Genomic DNA, 23,443 nt, shown 5'->3' on the forward strand with positions numbered 1-23,443 from the left:
TCACTGACCCTCAACACTGGAGCCCTGCAGGGCTGTGTTCTTAGCCCACTCCTGTATTCCCTGTACACACATGACTGTGTGGCAACACATAGCTCCAATGCCATCATTAAGTTTGCTGATGATACGACGGTGGTAGGTCTGATCACTGACAATGATGAAACAGCCTACAGAGAGGAGGTGCACACTCTTGACATGCTGGTGTCAGGAGCACAACCTCTCCCTCAACGTCAGTAAGACAAAGGAGCTTGTGGTGGACTTCAGGAGAAGAGAAAGAGAACACAGCCCCATCACCATCAATGGAGCACCAGTGGAGAGAGTCAGCAGCTTCAAGTTCCTGGGTGTCCACATCACTGAGGAACTCACATGGTCTGTCCACACTGAGGCCATTGTGAAGAAGGCTCATCAGCGCCTCTTCTTCCTGAGATGGCTGAGGAAGTTTGGAATGAACGACCACATCCTCACACGGTTCTACACCAGCACTGTAGAGAGCATCCTGACTGGCTGCATCTCTGCCTGGTACGGCAATATCACCGCCCACAACCGCAATGCCCTGCAAAGGGTGGTGCGAACTGCCAGACACATCATCTGAGGTGAGCTTCTCTCCCTCCAGGACATATACACCAGGCGGTGTGTGAAAAAGCTCGGAGGATCATCAGAGACTCCAGCCACCTGAGCCATGGGCTGCTCTCACTGCTACCATCAGGCAGGCGGTATCGCAGCATCAGGACCCGCACCAGCCGACTCCATGACAGCTTCTTCCTTCAAGCAATCAGACTTTTGAACTCTTGATCTCTCACGATCAATATACATTAGCACTGCACTTTATTAATCTTATTATCTCACACTGGACTGTCATAAATTATATTCTCTCTTAACAACACACTGGCAACTGACTATCAACCGACAGCCTGAATGTCAATACAGTACAATACAACCTACTGTACATTTTATATATACTATATATAAAAAATGTTTTATTGTATAATGTGTATTCTGTATTGTGTGTATTGTATAATGTACATTGTATGTTATTATTTGTATATTGTGTTGTGTGTAATTATGTGTATATTAGATTTTAAATTGTGTTGTGTAGATCTGATGTTTATCGTAATTGGTATATGTCTCATCACAGTCACGACTGCTATGATGCTTGGAACTGCACCCAAGAATTTCACACACTATTGCACTTGTGTATATGGTTGTGTGACAGTAAAAGTGATTTGATTTGATTTGATTTGATTTGACTAAACAGCATGAAACAATCAAAATGCACAATTTATTGCTATAATAAAACAAATGTCTGGCTTAAAAATCCAACAATGACATATTTCTTGTTCAGGCATGTCTTCAGCCTCATGTTGTCCATAAACTTTTTTGAATTTTCCTTGTTAAATGTCAACTGTCATTCCCAGATCAGGAGAGTCTTCAAACTGGATTTTAAAATCTGCTTCTGCTTCTTCAAACACAATCACCTGAAAAATAAAAAGAACAACAAATCTAGCTGAATTTGCCTTGATTTTCAAATGGTCTGAATTTTTGTTGATAATTTATGTTTTTATTTTTTATTTGTTATGTGCAATCCAAGGAAACAATTCTACCAGCCTTATAATGTGTGGTGATAAAGCTCATTTTCAGTTAGATTCAGTTAGATATAGATAATATAACCTGGGTTCAGTCCTAAAAATGGCAAAAACACAGCCAAACACAACAGATGATCTAAGGCAGACAGATGCCACAGAAATTATCAAGAGAGAAATATTACTATAAACTAACTTGGTTTATTCCACTGTTGAGGAACGGTCCTGGCAGAAACAGAGCTTGCTGTGGTCCAGCGTCCCAGTAACGTCCAATATTCTGTCCATTAATGAAGACTACACCTTTACTCCAGCCCTGGACACATTTACAATCAGTAAATTATGACTGCTGACAACATTAAAAAAGGGAGCGATTTTTGATCTGTGAAATATTTAACTCACTGGCAGCTTGATGTATGTATCACTAGGATAACCATTCACAAATATCCTTCCCTGGAAAAAGCCTGGGAAACTTGGTTTGCTAGGGAGTGACTTCCAAGGTGCATTGTACAAGCTGAAACAAATATATTCGTCATTCTTAAAGGGACAGTTAACCAAAAATTACAATTCTGTCATTTATACACCCTCATGTTATTCCAAATCCATATGACTTCCTTCCGTGTAACACAAAAGGAGATGTTAGGATGTTATGCAGAATGTTAGCCTCAGCCACCATTTACTTTTATTGTATGGAAAAAAAAGATGGTGACTGCTGGCTAACATTCTGCCTAACATCATCTTTTATGTTCCACAGAAGAAAGAAAGTCATATGGGGTTTGAACAACATGAAGGTGAGTAAATGACATCAATCTTTATTTTAGGGTGAACTATCGCTTTAAGATTTTCTGTTAATCCTCATACAATTGCTGTCAAGTCCCCCCTCACATTATTAATGAATTATTATACAAACCTGTCAATAAACTCTGAAGTCATATCCAGGCTATAGATGCTGAAGTCTCTAAGTGGTGTATTATTCAACAAAATGTCCCCAACAATACCTGAAAACAGATTTTATATATAATGACGATAAAGTGTTTGAGAGAGGTGATGACTTTTTTTGTCATTTAAAAACCCAAAGCATTGATGATCAACACACACACACACACACACACACACACACACAAATTTAACATTGATGTAAATTAATTCTGTGGGTTGTTCCTGAAGACATGTTATTGTACCTTTGCGCTGGTTGTCCATGTCTTTACCATAATGTACGCGGCCGCAGTTTTCCACCAACAGACTCAAAGACCGTTTCCCCTACAGAAAATATTTACTATGAAAACATGAAGCAACCATGAATTATAGGCACATGATTTAAAAATGATAATATATAAGGAAATATAATAATTTAATATAATAATTCCTTTATTTGATATTTAATATAAGTAGCTTAAACAACAAAACATAATAAGATAAGATAAGATCATTAAAAAGCAGATATTAGAGGTGCATCTAATTTATACCTACGGAAAAATGCTATACCTTTCCATCAGGAGCTGCTAATTCTAAATTCCTGTGGTGAAAAATGCCAATGAAACTTTGGTTCACAAACACCTAAGGATAAAAATCCTCAGTTATTAAAATGAAGTTAGAATAGCTGCATATTCATGCTCCACAGCAGCTCTGACTGTTTATCAGCACTAACCAGGGCTCTGTCTTGTATGTTGTGTCCTGATTTTAAAGAGCCTCCGCTGGTTATGGTGGTCTCATAGAGGGTGTATCCATAAGCCTGGCCATTACCGTTATTCACAGGAAGATTCTCCATATTAACAGGGATCTGGGTTTTGAAAGGCTTGAGACAAAAAGAATTGGATCTTGATATGCTAGCTTTCCAACAAATCTTGTCTATAAAAAGCTCACTTTTCAGTTCACTTACAGAAATGTACCATGCTATTACTGTTATTTTTTTTTGTTTTTTTTTACCATGATACTGTGGTAATACCATGTTTTTAGGACATGTACCAAGGAATACCATGTATTCTTTGAATTACCTTGCTGTAAACATACCATGGCAAATTAAAGGAATATTCCAGGTTCAATACAAGTTAAGCTCAATCGACAGCATTTGTGGCATAATGTTGAGTATCACAAAAAATTATTTCAGCTTGTCCCTCCTTTAAAAAAAGCAACAATTGAGGTTACAGTGAGGCACTGACAATAGAGAATGGGGCCAATTTTTGGAGGGTTTAAAGGCAGAAATGTGAAGCTTATAGTATTATTAAGGCACTTACTTTAATTCTTCTTTTAAAACTTGTGTATTATTTGAGCTGAAAAGTTGTTTAAATTGCTGTTTAGGGTTTGTTGACATTATATCATCATGGCAACAAAGTTGTAAAATTAGCTATAACTTTACACAGAAAAGGTTAGTAAGTGATTTTATCACACTAAAATCATGTTAACACGCATATTGTTTATGTCTTGTGGCAAAAATTTTGAAACTGTGAGTATTTTAACGTTTACGGATTGGCCCCTTTCACTTCCAAGTGCTTCACTGAAACCCAGATTTTTGCTTTTTTCAAAGAAAAGGAGGGACAAGTCGATATAAATTTTTGTGGAAATCAATATTATGCCACACATGCTGTCGATTGAGCTTAACTTGTGTTGAACCTGAAATATTCCTTTAACTTGGTAATCATTCAGCATCATGGTACATGTCAAAATAGAAAGTACCATGGTAACAAAAAAAACTACATATCCATCACAATGACCTCAAATAACAGAAAGTATTTTCCCTGAGGAGTCTGTCTGAGTATTCTACATATTAAACTGTGATGAGCTTGTCGCCTCACCTCATGTGTGTATGGTAGGGCATCCCATAGTGAGAGGTGTTGAAACATAATTGCTGCCTCATATTCTTCTTTCCAGCGGAGTCCAGGCATCTCTGGCAGTGATTCGCCTGAAAAACACAAAAAATCAGCAGAAAAATCTGGTGAGTTGATCATAACAAATTATTACAATGAGGTGTTACTTCTGACAGCTTAAAGACAACAATGAAATCAAAATTGACTCTATTTACTTTCTTAAAGGTATAGTTCACCCAAAAATGAATATTCTCTCATCATTTCCTCACCCTCATGCCATCCCAGATGGGTAGGACTTTTTTTCTTCTGCAGAACACAAACTGAGATTTTAGAAGAGTACCTCAGCTCTGTTGGTCCATACAATGCAAGTGAATGGTGACCAGACCTTTGAAGCTTCAAAAATCGCATAAAGGCCACATAAAAGTAATTCATACGACTCCAGTGGTTAAATCGATACCTTCAGAAGCGATGTGATAAGTGTGGGTGAGAAACAGATCAATATTAGAGTCCTTTTTTACTATAAATCTCCACTTTCACATTCTTTCACATTTTGAAAGTAATTCTTCTAGAAAGGTATTCTTCTAAAAATATTTGTTGGTGTTCTGCAGAAGAAAGAAAGTAATACACATCTGAGATTGCATGAGGGAAAGTAAATGATGAGAGAATTTAAATTTTTGGATCAACTATCCTTTTAACAAATGTGCACAATTCATTAGTGAACAGTATTCTAAAGAAGAAAAAAAAGTATAATTTTTTATCAAAATATAATGCTTTTCTTGTCTGTTGATGTAACCAAGGCCATGTGGTGAAAATAATATTAACAATTAATAACAGCACACTTTTCAAGATTCAATCAAACCCCGATGTAAAAAAAAATATTTATTTGCACCGAATATTCAGTTTTACTCAGGAATTTAAAAGATTATGAACATTTAATGCATTGCAAGTGCATTCATGTTGTATTAACAGTAAGAAGTGCTTTAACTAAATTGATTTTAAGAAAGGGATCACGAACGGTTAAAACCGCTGAGGAGATCTCTGAGAAGGTGGAACTTTGGTGTGTAATCTCCTGCCTCTGACAGAGGAGCATCATAATCTGTGAGAAAGCAGAGTTGACCAGACAGGCAGAGAGAAAGAAAGACAAAATGACTTGCGTTATACATTGTGAAAAATACAAAAAATATGTTATGCTGCTTTTTCAATATGTTAGCCTCAGTCACTATTGACTTTCAGTTCATCTTTTTTTTTCTCCATACAATGAATATGAATGGTGACTGAGGCTGTCATTCTGCCTAGCATCTTCTTTTATGCTTCATGGAAGAAAGAAGGTAATACAAGTCCGGAGCAACATGGAGGGTGGTTGTGTTAAAAATAACAGAATTTAAATTTTTGGGTGAACAAGCCTTTAACGTGCTTGTACCATAACCATCTACAGGTTTGTTAGTGCCTCATGGTGGCCATGTTGTGTAGTACAACATCACAGACCTAAAACTGAGATTGAAATGAGAGTATCAGACTCAAACCATAGCTTGTGACCAGAGCCTTGTAAGAGGGGTTGGCCAGTGCCCCACTCATGAAGCCAAAGTTTGTCCCTCCATGGAACATATACAGATTAATGGACATCCCTCGCCTCAGTATCTCTCTCACCACGGCAACCAGATCTGTCATCAAAGAGAGATATTTACATCAATGCTTTGGCCCTAAGAGCATTTCATATTATTAAATGCATCAAGGATTGCTTACAGTAAATACCTTTTCTTAATGATAAATATTCTGTATGTCTCTAAATTTAAAAATCAGGTGCCAAATGATCATCTTGAGTAAGCATCTTACCCTCAGCAGGGAAACTATGGTGTAAACCACCCCAGCCATCACAACGCCCCGTCCAGAGTTCCATCACCAGTACAGGACTGTTGGGCTTTTAAACACACATTTAACCCTTAAATGCATGGGTGTTTCGGCAAACATTTTTACATACTCTTGTCTTTAGCGGTTTCTGGTATCTATCACAAATGGATCTACAAAATAACCAGAGAGTGTCTAATTTTCAAAACATTTTCAAGACAATTAGAAAATGATAGAATAGTCTATTTTCTGATAAATATTGATGTTTTATTTTTCATATATCAAAGAGACGATGCAACAAATATAGAATAAGATTCATTACTTCCACACAGAAATTTCATGAGACACAACTGGCTGTCAAATAATGAGCTACACATAACACATAATCTACACATAAACTACAAATATGTATTTTCTCAGGCACTTTTTGAGTCTAAATAGATGCACAACTTATATAATTTCAGTAGTGCACCCAAATGTCAAAAGCAAAATCATACTGTTCATGTATTACACTTGCTATAGTTTACTTCCATGTTACTTCTTCATCAAATAGCAGTCAAATGTAAATCAAGTCTATCACTGACACATCAGTGCCACCTTGAGTAAGAAATAGCATGCATAATATGTATGTGTACATAGGGACTAAAACGAAATATTTTTCATTTCGGTTCGTTCTGAGCAGAAACTGTATTTTTTTGTTCCAGTTCGGACATTCCGCTGCGTCCTTTCCAAATGGTAACTGGTTAGAACAAAGTAAAAGAATGGTTAATCATTTACTCTCCAGAACAACTGAAAATGACTTGGTTCCCGTTTTCAGTTACGTTCTGCAAAAAAGTTTTTTGTTCCTTGAACCATTTTTTTCCCTGTATGCACATGTATATGGAATACTGATAATTCACCAGTGTCACAGAAAAATCAACGTGATATAGTAATTATTTGTATGAATATAGTTCTAATTTCTCTTGTAATAAACAAAGAAATATATACTGTATCATGTGATAGTAAATATATTTAGATATGAAATAATCATAAAAACATGATTAATGGAAGTGCAAAAAAGAAAAAAAAAAGCAACACTATTACATATCTCGAGTCTTTAATGACCCTATAGACTTTTGGTATTTAGGGTGTTATACATTTTTGAAATTTTGCCATTTTTTTGTACACTATTCAGAAGAGAAAGGTTGAGGAATACTAGGCATAACTCCAAAAAATGGATGAGGTACAATGGGTGGAATAAGGTCCCGGGTCACTAAAGACCCGAGGTATGCATTAAAGCTTTAAAGTAATTTCAAAACTTTTCAAAAATCCATGAAAAGTACTTTTCTGTCAGCTACAAAGATGACACCAAAATATTTACCTGCACTGTTTCCAGATATTTGATGTCATCATAATTAATTTTCTGTAGATTTAGAGCTCTTAAGGCTGTGATAGAGAGAAGACAGCAAACTTTTTTAATTGTCAATATAAACATTAGACATAACTTGTAATGTTTGACATTTACAGTTGCATTACAATATTTGCACCTCCTTTGATTCCACCATATTTTAGGCCTTCATGGTTGTCTGATGTTAAGAGAAGTTCGCTGATGCCCCGTTCCTGGAGAGCCTGACAGGAACAACAAGATGTTAATGAAGCAATGTAAATAAATAAATAAAACTTCCTGTTTCAAAGCAAATGAGAATTTTTTTTATTTTAATTTTACTTCCTTTTTTTTTTACTTAGTGAAGCATAGCAACAGAGGAGGAATTGGATTGGAACATGACACAGCCTGAACATGAACCTGAGTTTCCAAATACATACCTCTTTAATAAATGACATGTAGTTGCCATCTCTTGCATGTGATCCATATTTGTTCTCCACTTGAACAGCAATGATAGGTCCACCTTTCTTAAACTGACAACAAATATGTCAAAGATTACTCAAGACATTTTTTTTTTTTCTCCCAATTTGGAATGCCCAATTCCCAATGCGCTCTAAGTCCTCGTGGTGGCGTAGTGATTTGCCTCAGTCCGGGTGGCGGAGGACGAATCCCAGTTGCCTCTGTGTCTGAGACAGTCAACCCACGCATCTTATCACGTGGCTTGTTGAGCACGTTGCCACGGAGACATAGCGCGTGTGGAGGCTTCACGCCATCCACCGCGGCAACCATGCTCAATTCACCATGCGCCCCACCGAGAACAAACCACATTATAGCGACCACGAGGAGGTTACCCCATGTGACTCTACCCTCCCTAGCGACCGGGCCAATTTGGTTGCTTAGGAGACCTGGCTGGAGTCACTCAGCTCGCCCTGGGATTTGAACTAGCGAACTAGCGAACTCCAGGGGTGGTAGCTAGTGTATTTTACCACTGAGCTACCCAGGCCCCCAGCACTCAAGACATTTTTTTAAACACTGAATGCTCTTCATGTTTCGAGAAATCTTACCTGAAAAGGCACTACTTTCGGAATGAGCTTGTTGTAGTATCCGTTTAAAGCCGCTAGAAACTCTGGATAGGTGGTCCTTAGCATCATCTCTCTATCCCGCAAAAGCCAGCTGTAGAAAGGGGGATTTATTTGTACTGGTTAAAATAGAAGTGTGATTTGCATGCCGGATCTTTCCAGATCTTGCAGCCCAGGGCCCCCCCGTGCCCCTGGTACTCAAGGGCCCCTGGGCACTGGCCTGGTCCTTAATACACCTATGTGTGCTGGAATGAATAAAGCGGCAACACCGACCAAATAGATGATACATTTAACATCAAAGTTACCTGGGCAATCCTCCGAGGTCAAGATCAGAGCCTATGTATGGTCCTGGCCGTAAAATTACCCAGAGTCCCACCTCTGCGGCCAAGTGAAGGAAAGCTCTGTGAATTGAATGGGCAAAAGAATGAGGAACTTCACTCATATGGAAAAATCGAAATTATCGTAATGGAGTTAAACAGATAATTAGAACATCTTTAATGAAAAGCTTACCATCACTATCAGTTCATTATTATGCCATAAGAAATCATTTGACCACTTAAAATGTGTATCAGTTTAGAATAAAACGCCTTTTACAGAAAGCCTCACACTGTTTGAAATAAATTTTGCAATGATATTTGTCTTATCATAGGATTGAAGCTTTTAAGCTGGATGGAGGGTTTGTGTTGTTATGGGGAGCTTCTCTACTTTAATGATGTATTCCCTGTGGTGTGCCGGGCCCAGATAATGATCAGGACCAGGATGAAACAAAAGTCCCTCCTGACAACCGCAAACTGACAGTACTGTCAGGGGACCGGCAACAGGAGCTCTCTGAGATGTTTATCTATCTAAGTAAAAATCTAACAAGGCATTAAACAGGTTAAACAGATGTGAATAAATATGTGAATCACATAGTGTTGTTCTCACATGTGGGAATTAGGAAAATGAAAAGGGAGGAATTCTTACTCTACATCAAGGCCTCCTTGAAAACGGAATTCTCCTTTCTCAGGCTGATGAAGAGACCATGGCACATCACTGCAAGATAAACACAGTGTGATCATTACCCACCTCTGCCCATTTCCTGATACTATTTGATTGTGATGCCCCATTTCAAACCTACACAGTAAGAGTGTTGAGACCACAGGCTTTCATCTTCACCATCCGATCCTTCCAGTAAGCCCTGGGCACACGGAAGTAGTGTAGAGAGCCCCCCAGAATGCGAAACTGCTCACCTCCCAGGGTGAACTGAGAAGAGTTCACTCGCAGCCCCATGGTCCGATTAATACTCATCTTCCCTGACTGAGCTCTGGATGCACAAAAAGATACACACCATATTAAAGCATGAAAACAGAAAATAAATACTAAATTATATACCATATTTTTATATTGTTATTTTAGTAATAAATAAATGGATAAGTAAATGAATAAATGTGTACATATTATATTTTTGTAATATATATATATATATATATATATATATATATATATATATATATATATATATATATATATATATATAAATTATACATTTATATTGTATGTTATTTTATAAATACTGTAAATAAATAAATAGTATAAATGTTTTACTTTTAGAATGTTTAGAAAACATAATAAATTGTAATTTTAGTCATAAATAAATAAATAGTACACATATTATATGGTTATAATTTATGTAATATATTTTTATATTTTAAGTCATATATAAATACATTCACAAATAAATAACATACAGTATAAATAAAATTAGTTATACTTATTATTTTTATCATAATTAAATAAACAGTATACATATTATTTTTTTTTACAATTGATATATTTTCATATTGTTATTTTAGATATAAATAAATAAACAAACAAATAAATAAATAGGATACACTTTATACTTTTATAATGTATATAATACATTTTATATCGTTATTTTAGTCATAAATTAAAAATACTATAGATATTGTATTGTTATACATTTATTTTTAGTTCTTATTTTAGTCTTATTTTAGTAAATAAATAAATACATTGGACGTCGCAGAAGAGAAGTTAAAAATCCCATTTAAATTTTAATACACTTTTGAATTTCTTTCTTTGCAAATGAGAATGTCTGAGAATAAAATTCCCGCCCCCCCCTCCCCCCAAATGCATGTAAGAAACAAATGCATGTAAGAAACATTTAAAATTTATCACAGACTTTTCCACTTTGAAGAATAGTACAAAACTGAGTCTTACCCGAAGTGTCTGTAAATAATAAAACCCGCGAGACTCAACAACAGAATAGCATAACGCCTCCTATGATTGTTCCTTACACGGAAAACAACCATATTTTATTTAAAAGCTGCACAATGTTTTGACAAATATAAATACAATTTAAAATAAAAAAAAAGCTCTCCAGGAAGATCCGGTAGAAGGGAGCGACATTTGTGTTACAAGTTTCTTAGAAACAAACAGAAAGCGTCGCTTGGGTATCTGCTGTGTAGTTCCTGTTAACCAGCGCATTTTTTTAAAAACTACAAATCCCAGAATGTTTCAGAACGGACTGCGCTTGCGCAGTTGCACTGGCCTGATGCTGTTTTGTTAAAAGCTTGAGAAAAGAGTGGACTTCCAGGCTCCAGCTGAACAGAAGATTTTAGCCTAAACAGGTACACGAGGAACTATGTACTGTATTGATACCTAGACATGTGTTTGTATGGTTATTTGTGTAAAACTATGGTCTGTTAATGTTGATTTAGCTGCTGTTAGCTGCTTAGCTAATGATTTGTTGGCTCATGCTTCTGGGTTTGTTGTTTACAAGATTACTTATAATTAAAGAGCTTCATGATAGATTTTCTAATAATCGAATATTAATAATCTGATCTAGCCTGAATATATAAATTGGTCTTTTAGAGTGATAGAGGATTTTTTTTTAGGCTCCAAGCTTTAGTTCTGATCTAAACATCTGTCAAAAACATGTTTGTTGGTGTTGGGGTGTGAACCTTGATTACAAACAATATATAAATCTGATGCGTTTAACCTATATGTCATGTCAGTTCATTAAACCTTGTGCGTCAATTTAAATAAGTTACTCGGTGGTCCTTAGAGGACAAAAATATCCGCGTCAAAAAACTGCCATAATAATATTATATATTAATATTATTTTCCACTTTCACTGACTTAGATTTTTTAACCAACATCAGTCCTGATCATAACTACCAAATGTTCATTTATTTTCAGGATTTTAGCCCTTTAAATGTCAGTTTGTTTATATAATGCCACTGTTGTTTTTACACACACACACACAAAGTTCTCAATACATACATACAAATCACACTCTGATATCCATACCAACACACCCACACAATATTAGCTGAATAATTTACGCAATTGGCCTGCGGTGCTCTATAATACAGCAAACAGAAAATATGAAAAAAGCATGTAGTTGCTCCATAGGCTAAACATGAGAAAAATGGTGCCATCTGGTGGAAAATATATTTTTTTTTAATTTTGAAGCCAGGGCTCCGGAATGAAAGCATCATATCATATAATTCATGATTTTATGCTTTAATGGCACTGGGATCAAATATTACAGTTTTAATGGGTTTCAATGGGAACATTTTTGTCCTTAAGGTCCTGAGTATAACTATTTTGTGTACACAGTGTATTATAGATGTATTATAGGAACTGAGGTTGAAATATCAAAATTCCCCCAAAAATACACACCTTTGGCAAAATTTATGCCATTGGCATTAACACAGCCAAAATGATAAAAAAAAAAAAAAAAATTCTCGAAGGTCGCACAAGGGTTAACCTTTAAACGCATGGGAACTTCACCAAACACTTACATATTCGGGTTTTTAGAGACCCGGCACTTATATCTATCACAATTGCAGCTACAAAATGCTGAGATAGTGTCAAATTTTCAAAATACTTTCAAGACAATTAGAAAATAATAGAATAAAATATATTTTGATGTTTTATTCTTCATATATCATAGAGAAATGGCAACAAATCAGAACAAATCTAGAACAGGATGCATAACTTTCACACTGAAATTTCCTGAGATGCAAAACAAATTGAGCTACACATAACACATAAGCTAAGCTACACATAAGTTGTGTTACATTATTTATAAGAGAGAGATTGAGGAATACTAAAGAGGTGTGTGCACAACTCCAAAAAATGGATGAGGTACAGGGGGTGAAATGAAGTCCCTGGTCACCTAAGACTAAGGTATGCGTTTAAGGGATAAAGAAACTTAAAAAAATAAAACATAAATAGAACCTCCTGAGAGTTCCCATGATCATGGAAAACTTGGAAATATAATGGAATTTTAAAATTCTGATTTCGGAAATCTTTTTGATTTTCTAAAAATGGTTAGTTTATTTCAGCTAGAAATTGCTCTTTGTGGAATCATTTTATTATTAAAATTTTTAGGCACATTTATTTGTTATTGTTTTCTTTTAGTTCAAAATGAATGTCTCTCCATGTTTTCAAAGGCTGCTGTATCAAATTGTCAGATCAGATTGTTTAACATTAAAAATGAAAGTGTGATCCACAGAGATGAAGACTTCTCTTTCTCTAAACAGTTTGCAGGCGTTGTGTCCTCCTGTCATGAGATCTTGTTTGACCCCTGGCTGCCCCTCCTGCAGTTGATGACTCTGCAGCCGGTCTGGAGATGACGGACAGTGTCAGAGCATTTCTCTGCAATGTTGCAATGGTCAGAACTTAATTTTACTTGTGATAAACGATATGCTGTAAGGTCTCATTGCCATGTAGTCACATCAGCCTCTGTTAGGTTTATGGTCACTGCTGGTGAGTATCGGCTGCCAGCACAGTTCATTATTGACCTGATAGTATCATTGTTAAACTTCAAAGTTGGTATTTGTTGAAGTTTACCTCAATTTTACAACAGAAACATTTGTCACACACACAAATGGATTTCAAACTCATTTGTAACCACCAAAGCTTCTCGTTTCTTTCCAGGGGATCAAGGACTCAATCCTGGGGATCGGAACCATCTCCAAGCTGGATTCCCGGATTCAGCAGAAGAGGGAGGAGCAGAGGAGGCGCAGAACGAGCGGGGCGCTGGCGATGAGACGGGCTCAGAGTGAGGAGCGAAAACAGGACAGGTAGACACACTGTTTCTCCTCTGTTAATCACTGTACTCTAATTCTGTGATCATGACAAAATGAGTTTCTTTACTTTTCCTTATCACAGTGAACCAAAACTAGCGAGTCGAATTTTTCAGTGCTGTGCCTGGAATGGGGGCGTGTTTTGGGTACGTTCTTCAGTCTTTTCCAGTTTTCGTTTGTGCACTAACTCAAGTTGAATATCATCTGACAGTAAAGATTTATTAATGCTTTAAGTCCTGTTTCTTTTGTCTCACAGCTAAGTCTGTTGCTGTTTTATCGAGTGTTTATCCCACTGCTACAGTCCCTTACTGCTAGAATCATAGGTATGTGTCTCTACTACTTCCATGCCATATACTGCAGATATGTATTTCCTTTTTATTTACAGTATCCCTCGCCTGCTGGTTTCTTTTCAGGTGACCCTTCGTTGCATGGTAATGTGTGGTCCTGGCTGGAGTTTATTCTGACGTCTGTGTTCAGTGCTCTCTGGGTTTTGCCTCTTTTTGTGCTTAGTAAGGTAGTCAACGCCATTTGGTTCCAGGTAAGACAATTCTGAACATATATGGGTGGTTGTGGTGTTCAATCCTGTATGATGTTCGTATCTGAGTTCTTATAACCCCTTTCCAAGTGGGGATAGCAGACGGCTTCACAATCGGTTTTGTGTACATTAAATGCATGTTATCCCCAAACAATCCATCATTAGAAAGGTCTAATTCTCCCGCTTTGATATTTATTTATTTTTTAATTTTTTTGTTTTTATCCCCTTTTCTGCCAATTTGGAATGCACAATTCCCACTACTTAGTAGGTCCTCGTGGTGGCGCGGTTACTCACTTCAATCCGGGTGGCGGAGGACAAGTTTCAGTTGCCTCCGCTTCTGAGACAGTCAATCCGCGCATCTTATCACGTGGCTCGCTGTGCATGACACTGCAGAGACTCACAGCATGTGGAGGCTCATGCTACTCTCCGCAATCCACGCACAACTTACCATGCGCCCAACTGAGAGTGAGAACCACTAATCGCGACCACGAAGAGGTTACCCCTTGTGACTCTACCCTCCCTAGCAATCGTGCCAATTTGGTTGCTTAGGAGACCTGGCTGGAGTCACTCAGCATGCCCTAAATTCGAAATAGTCAGTGTCAATGCTCGCTGAACTACCCAGGCCCATGAGAGTAATTTCTTAATTTATGTCAACATATAAAAAAATTAAAGTGAGAGTTATGAAAATGAAACCGTTATAAAAATGCATATACCTATTCAATGATGTAAACTCCCACTGATTTGTCCCTAGCAGGCTTCAGTGAACAACATCCAAAATAACTTTTAGTCCAAAGTGAGCACATTTAGAGATATTGATGGATTCTCATATGTTTACTTCATAGAGAATTAATGTTCATGTCCATTTTCCACTACTCTCATGTGAGCTCTATTCCTATATGAAGCTAGAGGTGCACAAGGTCAGTTCTCTTTCTAATTATGGTCTATTTCTGCGGAGTGATAAAATTAAATGATAAAAAAAGGGCTCATGGGTTTAATCAAAATGCATTAAAATAATGTGTAAAAAGTGAAGAAATGAGGACAGAAATATATTACATAATATAATATGTTATAAATATTAAATAGAGTTCCAAAAACAGTGTAAAATTTACCAAAACTAAAGTTGACCAAAAAGAGACACATTTTATATTTAGAAATATTTTGATAATTAAAACATTATTTTTCATGTCATTTATAAGTTTTCAAAGCCTTAAAAGGAAATCATATATCCCCGTTTTATTATTTGATCTATATATTTAAAGTTAAATAATGTAAAAATAATTTCTTAAGGTGTCTAAAGCATACATGCACCTTAAGAAATATGAAAATTTTAAGGACAATTAATCGTGAAAGCACTGTAAGAGATAATTAGTCGTCATAGCCCTAAAACAGACAATTAATCGTCATAATCACAATTATTTGTTTGACAATTAATCGTCAGCCAAATTTCATAATCGTGACAGCCCTATCATACCATATTAGAATAGTAGCCTTATAAACACTGGATAAAGCATAAAACTAATTATTTGACTGATGGAACATGTTGTAAATACATTGACAATTACAAAAATATATGTTTTTTCTGTAATTCCTTGCAGTCTCTGGTATTTTTATTAACAGTTCTGGAGCTGTCACTGCAGAAGAGCTGCACATCAGCTATCAGGTGCATGCTGGATATTGAATCCACATGAAATCAGTGAAAGACACTGTTATAACAACTCAATTATGATCGGAAGTAAGATATATGCACTAGATAATGTGTAATTTGTCATGTTTACATAATGCATTCATGGTGCTAAAGGCTAATGCAATATGCGGCCAGAATCACATTACATGGTCTTGGAAAATGTTTTATAAAACTCAGAGTTTTAAAGTTATCCTCAAATTTGAAATAAGTGTGTCAAGTGTGTACCTTCAAAGAGACCACAATTATGCCTGTAATACAGTGGAGTTATTTTAAGGATGTCCTTTTTAGTCTTGTGCTCAAAACAAGGGGACGCACGGCAACATGTCAACCAAGTAGTTTAAAACTTTATTGCTTTTAAAAAATGGTTACTAGATACATTTTAAAATATAGAAAAATATTAAGGACACAAATTTCTTCCACCAAGTAATATAGTTAATTAGCGTAATGCTGTTTATGGTACAACTGCTTCAAACATGACTCAGCCAATCAGATATTCAAACCACAACTATCTGTTTTATAATAAGTTATCTTTGGTTTCTGAATGTGGAGTTTGTGAATTTTGCGCTGTTTCATTTGGGCAGGACATTGCTGATCTGGCGTTTGAGGTGTCTGGACGTAAAGCTCAGCCGTTTCCCAGTGTCAGTAAGATCATTGCAGACATGCTTTTCAATCTTCTGCTCCAGGCCCTCTTCCTCATTCAGGTAAAAAATGGCTGGATTCTTTACGTCTGTGCTCCGATTCTCTCAACCTTCTTATCTCTGAGTCTGTCTGTCTTTTAGGGATGGATTGTGAGTCTCTTCCCCATTGATGCTATTGGTCAGCTGGTCAGTCTCCTGCACATGTCTCTGCTCTACTCGCTTTACTGCTTTGAGTATCGCTGGTTTAATCACGGTAAGTTAATTACTCTTCTGATAGATGTTACATCAGATCTCTGTCTGTTTAAAGAGTCTTTTCATTGGCATTTTTTCTCTTTAAAGGGATTGAGATGCACCACAGGCTGTCAAACATTGAGAGGAACTGGCCATATTATTTTGGCTTTGGTTTACCCATGGCACTACTGACTGCACTGCCCTCTTCATATATCATAAGGTAAAATCTGTTGCATTTCTTTTTATTCATTCTAAAGGTCATGTTCAGGTCTTATTATTATTAATATCTCTAAATTTGTAAGACTGATTTTCTCTGTCGGAATGTGGCATAAATGTAGCAGAGCAGGAACATATAGTATATTCATCGTCTTTCTAGGTGAATCTCACAAAACCCGTCAAGAACGTGTCCAGGATATATTTAACCATGGTTTTTATTACCATTGCATTTTTTTTTTTTTTAATTTTTTTTTGCATTGTAAAATATATTTTTATTTCAATAAAGCACCCACCATTTCAAATTACTTTAATGCATTCCCATTACTGTAACACGAAAACAAAAATTATATATTACTGAAATTGTGACATTTATACATCAAAGCAGTATTTGTTGTACTGCCTTTAATTATGCAGATTTAAATAAATTATAGTAAAAAATTACTGTATTATAGTAATGAGAATCACCATGTAATAATATTATAGAAAAATCACAAATAAAATGTCCGAAAGCAATACACTGATGAGAATTGAAGGGAAAATGTGCTTAATTGTGACATATCACATTGTAAAAAGTGGTCCTAATTGACTTAGTAGGGCTGTCAAATTACAATTAGAAATTTCTCAAATTTAAGATAAAAGTGCACATGATGACAATTTGCATTTTTGGACTGAAACAGGCGCAGTGCAAGTAATAAAACAGTCTCAAGACGCGTTTTAAAGGTTGAATTTCCTTTAAATTGACACAGCATCTAAAAATGCATCATTAATGCACAAGACGCTGAAAAAACAGCAAGACATGACGCAACAGTCAAAGAGGTCTGTCTAGCACATGCTTGCATAAAAAAACTCAGATGCGTTTGGAGTGAATGGCCTCCAGAGGTGGAGGTCTTCACTGGTTGTGTCATGACTATGCCTTGCTCTCTTGTCACCATCTCGTTGCATAAGCATTAGGTGCATGCATACAACTTTATTTAATGAAAAACACAGATGTACCGCCAGTATTATGAAACTTGAGTTCATGGTTGTACCATGGCACCGGTATAGGCTACTGTGCAATAGGGATGGGCACGAGTACTCGGACATGGCAGCAATGATCATTCATGAAAACGATGATCAATGGTGATCATTCATGATGTGACTTTTACTTAATTCGAAATTCAGTGACAATTGCCTGACAACTAAACAAAAACATGTCAAAGAGGGAGCTTATTTTTAATTTTGAGATTGATTACGTTGTGATTTTGAGGGATACATTGATTGTCAGAGACTGATATACGATGCTGCAATGCTGTCATTACGATAATCAAAAGAGAGTGTAATTAACTGGGTTTTGAACACCTGCTTAACACGTTTTATCATTTAATGTAAGAACTTTGACTCATTAATGAATATTATTTAATAAAAGGAATGTTTGTTACTGACTGTAAACCTCCCTGCCCTGCGTGCCGACAAGTTTGCGTGACGTAACACACACCTGCATCTCGATGAAATGGGAGTTGAAGATTTCCGCACAAGTTTCCAAGTTAGAAGTCCAACATAAAGTGTCATTCCGTTGCACTTTCCCCAGTTGAAAGGTGGAAATTCGACTCTCCGAGTTGAATGGAACGCTTCATGAATTATCACAGCAACAACAATATGGAGCATCGCGGCTTTCCCCACAGGAGCGAACACTTGGGGAGACACACACACCAGGCATGTGGCTGTGGACTCAACACGCTAAGGCAGTGTAAATACAGCAGGCGAGTGTTTCAAACAGCAAGACAGAGCGCAGCTGAATGGAATAGAATGCAGCATCTTCAAAACTGAACTTCAACTTAACACGCATATAAAAATCTCAATGGATATGGTGTCTCCTGTTAAGCCAACTGCAAATTGAAAATAGACGGTTCAGACTGTCGCTAAAAAAACTGATGCACGATTACTAAGGTAACCTGAAGGAAGAACAGACAGATGCACGTTGTGCACATTCTTTCATTGAGTTGGGCAGCGAACCTTCACATAATGACAAAATATGATGCATTATATTTTGATTAGGCAATCTTTTGTGCATTTTGTAACAGATTATTTTATAACACCTACAATTAATAGAAGATACACTGGAACAACAAGATGCAGTTCAGCAGCCAAAGATGTTTGTCAGACATTGTTATTATATATACAGTTATTTACATGTCATTGCCACTCGAGTAGACAAAATGACCAAAAAGCCCATCCCTACTGTGCAACACTAAGTCAACCTAGAACCGTCTATTAAAGTTCCTTTTCTCGTTTTACTTTTTAACTTAATATTTGAGAATATGAATTGGCTTAATCTTTTGAATTCATCATTTATGCACATTTGTTAACAGATAGATATTTTCATTGCAATAAACAAACGCTACAACCCTGTGCTGATTGGTTTATATTGATTTGTTGGACCCTCTCGAGGATGTAGGAAACAATGTCCATTTAAAAATCAGATGTCTTGTAGATTCTTCCCCCTACCTGAAATAATGTCTTTAAAATTCAAATATAATCAGCATATAATCAAATATAATTTGAATTTTGGTCATTTTTAAGTGAAAAATTCAAATGTAGTTTTTCAGCCCTGTTGACAGCTCTACTTTGTTTTAAGGCAAATTGTTTTTCTTTGAATTTTGAGATCTGCACTTAAACCTAGTTTTGGGAAATGTTCCCAATCTAACATTTAAAGCTGAAGTATGTAACTTTATCAGTGTTAAAATTAGAGCTGTGAAAGTTAACACATTAACGCATGAAATTAATTGTAAAAGTTTTAACGCGTTAATTTTTCTTAATTGCGATTAACGCATTTACAGTTAATAAAGCTTTAACTAGCATATTCACTGGTCGGAGCAGGGCAAAACCTTTGTGATGTGTTTGCCTGGAGTCATTACACTGAAGCACACACCACAAACACACACAACAGCCGTGTCAGTGACCAGATGATGGGGAAAGGACATTTTTTTGTTGTACAAAAACAAGGCCAGATAAATCAAGTACTTTGCAGCCTCTGTAAGGTGCAATTTAATTACCACAGGAGCACGTCAAGTTTTTAACTATCATGAAAATGCAGAAGGAGACGCTTGCAAATGGTTTTAATGTGGAGTTAAAAGCAGCACTTTTCGCTGGCGTTGACGCCCTGATGTGAACGAAGAATGCTGCTCATGATTGCTGCAGCAAAGTGGATAGCAACAGTCTACCGGCAGATTAATATTGTGGCAGATGAGAGTTTAAGAGAATTAATGCCAATTGCAATGAAAATGCAATCAATGGGAAGACTAGTTCTTTCAATTAGTCAGCCTCCCACTTAATAATAATAATAATAATAATAATAATACATTTTATTTTTTATAGCACCTTTCATTCATAAAATGCTGCTCAAAGTGCTTCACAGTTGGAAGTATAAAAAACATAGAATTCAACATTTCAGACAAAGTAAAACAAATCATGGCAATTAAAATGAAACAGTACAAAGATAAAATGTTTAAATGGATTAAAAGAAATGTAGGGAAAACAAAAGTAAAAAGATACTTTGGGAAATGTTTAATGTTTCTTGAATCGGTGCTATTTTGGTGGTGGAAATAAGTTCATTTTGACAGGAAAAGAAATATATAGAGTAAAATTTCAGCTCTTACAAAATCTGCGATTAATCGCGATTAACTTTGAAAAATGATGCGATTAATCACGATTTAAGATTTTAATCGAAAGAGAGCTCTTTTGAAAACATTGTGTATTTTTGCAATTCCATTAAGTGGCGCTAGTGGCGCAGAAATTACATACTTCAGCTTTAATTATTTTTGGTTTTCTCATGTGTTTATGGGATTTGAATCTTGCGCTTTTTCCTCCAGTGGCTGTCTATTTTCCATCCTCTTCCCACTCTTCATCATCAGCGCTAACGAAGCAAAGACTCCAGTCAAACTCTTGTAAGTATTTGCTTTTTGTATTTCCTTTTGAATTCCATAAGAAAACGGCAACGGTATGTTTTTATTATTTTTTGTCACCACTTTTCTTGCAGCCACTTCCAGCTCCGCCTCTTTTCCGTGGTCGTGCTCATCAGTAACAAACTGTTCCACAAGACGGTGCACCTTCAGAGTTCCCTTATGCCCTCCACTTCTGTAGAGAAAGTGCCCTCGCCTCACGTATCCCCGACCCGCCAGCGACCTCTACCCCACCAGTGACCTCTTTCAGGATACGTAACTCGGTTCAGGTTCAGAGGTTCTTCGCGGTATACAGAGGGACTTGAAAATGATTTGCTTTGCATTCTCTGTATTTGAAAACGTGTGTCAGCCCTGTCGATGTTGTTTTGTGGGATGAAGCAGACCTGTTAGTAATGTGAATGGCCTGTGTTTGGGATTGGATCGCCCTGTGCCTATTCCACACATGTGGGTACACACAAGGTCATGATTCCTACTCTGTGTGATTTCGTTGGACTATTGTTGTACCCTTAATGTGCCATTTGGTTTATTTGTAGTTTTCAAAGACAGCACAAAGAGCTCTGCATGCACATTTTATGTAAATTGACCCACCCTCTTTTAGGCCCCATCGTTGACTCATTTGATCTGTTTATGGCCTTTTTTCATTTCATGTAATTACTTTTTCTGCCTTGTGAGGCCCAAACAGTTAACACTAAACTCTGACATGGCTGTTTAGCTAATTACCTAAGAAATGAGTTGAAATGGCCCTTCCCCAGATGTCTTTATTTTTCTGCACTGAAATCTGGAAAACGATCAAATTGAAAGGCCTCTTTTTATGCAAGGGATGTTTCTTGACCTAAAATAATGTTGTCTGCTAGCAGACTTTTTAAAGCTACTTTTACTTGATATCAGCCCTTAAAGGAATAGTTCTGCCAAAAATGAAAATTCTGTCATCATTTACTCACCCTCATGTCTGTTCCAAACCTGTATGACATTCATTCTTCTATGGAACACAAAAGGAGATGTTTGGCAGAATGTCCACGCTATTCTTTTCAATACAACTATAGTAAATAGTGACCAGGGGCTGTCAAGCTCCAAAAAGGACAAAAAAGCAATCATGTTTGGCATCATTGACTGCAAACGTGGTGCGATGCATGTTGGCATGCCACAAATATATTTGAGAGCTATGGTGGAGAGCAAGATTTTGCATGACTTATATGGACTACTTATGGTACTTTGTTTCTTTTTTGTCCATTTTGGAGCTTGACAGCACCTAGTCACGACATTATATGCTTTCATTACATGGAAAAGAGCATTGCGAACTTTCTTCATAATGTCCGTGCGTTCCACGGAAGAAAATGTTATGGATTTTGAACGACGTGAAGGTGTGTAAATGATTACGGTGAGTTTTTATTTTTGGTTAGACTATTCCTTTAATCTTACAATGTAAAACTCAAAAGGGAGCTGTTTTTTGTTTGATTTCTCTTTTTTTAATTCGTTTTTTTTTTTGGGAATTCCATGTCGACATTATACAGTGTCATCCGTAATGGTTCTAGGATGATTTCCTACAGTTATTCGAAGGTATGCACAAGCTTTACTCTTCTGCTGCTGTCAGGTGACACTGCCAAACTGCGAAACTGCGATACGTTTGAAATTGCTCTTTAAATGATCCGGTTTCTGATGAATGCTGGCATGTCAGAGTCCAATGGAAGTCCAATGACGTGTATGTTCCTGGAGCACATACCTGGAACCTGGTTTTGAACTTATAAAACTGAAGCACATACAAAAGGCCCCTTTGATGTCCTTGCATTTTTGGGGTAGGTGTATTTTAAAATGGGTTGCAATTATCGTCAGGAGTCCATAGTGTTACAACTGAGATGGATATTTGTGAGTGACATTTTGTAAAGGTGTTGCATTATTTCAATAAATTTGGTCTGTATACAGTACTTTTTACAAAGTGGTCTTGTTGTTGTTATTAGTTTTTTTATGTCTTAAAGGGACCGTTCACCCAAAAATTAAAATTCTGTTGTCATTTATTCACCCTTGTGTTGTTACAAACCTCAATGACTTTCTTCTTTTTTTTTCTTTTTTTTTTTTTTTAGGATATACGAAAGATGTTAGGCAGAATGTTAGGGACTTTCAGGCTCAGTCACCATTCACTTTCATTGTATTGAAACAAGATGCAATGAAAGTGAATTGTGACTGAGGCTGTCATTAATATTATGCTTAACTGCTTAAAAGTCATACGGGTTTAGAGCAACGTTAGGGTGAGTAAATTATGACAGATTTTTATTTTGTTGAGCTGACTCTTTTATTAAAATAGACCAGATAACTCAAGAAAAATCATATTAAATTGTTTTAATCACAGTGTAATATATCAGAAAACTCAAATTTTTACTCAGTTGAATAAATAGACACTTAAAAGTTTGTTTTAAAATGGCATAAAACTTCTTAACATAAAGCC

General features: G+C 36.4%; 2 protein-coding genes across 2 annotated transcripts; one reads left to right on the forward strand and one right to left on the reverse strand.

Annotated features, from left to right (window-relative positions):
- Nucleotides 1-1,336: 1,336 nt before the first annotated feature.
- On the reverse strand, nt 1,337-12,449 carry LOC127433571 (beta-galactosidase-1-like protein 2). The gene is given in 20 exon segments (XM_051685612.1): nt 1,337-1,472; nt 1,774-1,890; nt 1,977-2,088; nt 2,485-2,572; nt 2,756-2,834; nt 3,060-3,131; nt 3,223-3,369; nt 4,367-4,473; nt 5,394-5,474; nt 5,902-6,039; nt 6,212-6,296; nt 7,584-7,648; nt 7,750-7,831; nt 8,027-8,119; nt 8,651-8,759; nt 8,971-9,066; nt 9,629-9,697; nt 9,783-9,968; nt 10,883-10,988; nt 12,428-12,449. Coding segments are annotated over 20 exon segments (1,938 nt in total). The 3' UTR covers nt 1,337-1,388.
- Nucleotides 11,192-22,949, forward strand: LOC127433326 (etoposide-induced protein 2.4 homolog). Its single transcript, XM_051685123.1, has 11 exons — nt 11,192-11,292; nt 13,216-13,346; nt 13,613-13,758; nt 13,847-13,907; nt 14,018-14,084; nt 14,175-14,299; nt 16,562-16,681; nt 16,760-16,871; nt 16,958-17,069; nt 20,914-20,988; nt 21,081-22,949. The coding sequence occupies exons 2-11, from the start codon at nt 13,305-13,307 to the stop codon at nt 21,241-21,243; spliced, it is 1,023 nt and encodes a 340-aa protein (XP_051541083.1). The 5' UTR covers nt 11,192-11,292; nt 13,216-13,304; the 3' UTR covers nt 21,244-22,949.
- The last annotated feature ends 494 nt before the right edge of the window (nt 22,950-23,443 follow it).

Source organism: Myxocyprinus asiaticus, chromosome 43 (assembly GCF_019703515.2).
Source record: "Myxocyprinus asiaticus isolate MX2 ecotype Aquarium Trade chromosome 43, UBuf_Myxa_2, whole genome shotgun sequence".
In the NCBI taxonomy this organism is placed as follows: Eukaryota; Metazoa; Chordata; class Actinopteri; order Cypriniformes; family Catostomidae; genus Myxocyprinus; species Myxocyprinus asiaticus.

Bases quoted from the DNA above. Each gene is read 5' to 3' on its own strand.
- LOC127433326 (XM_051685123.1), top strand. From the start codon at position 13,305: ATGACGGACAGTGTCAGAGCATTTCTCTGCAATGTTGCAATG. The intron at 13,908-14,017 runs GTACGTTCTTCA...TTTGTCTCACAG, and splicing joins GGAATGGGGGCGTGTTTTGG to CTAAGTCTGTTGCTGTTTTA. The intron at 17,070-20,913 runs GTAAAATCTGTT...TTTTTCCTCCAG, and splicing joins CCCTCTTCATATATCATAAG to TGGCTGTCTATTTTCCATCC.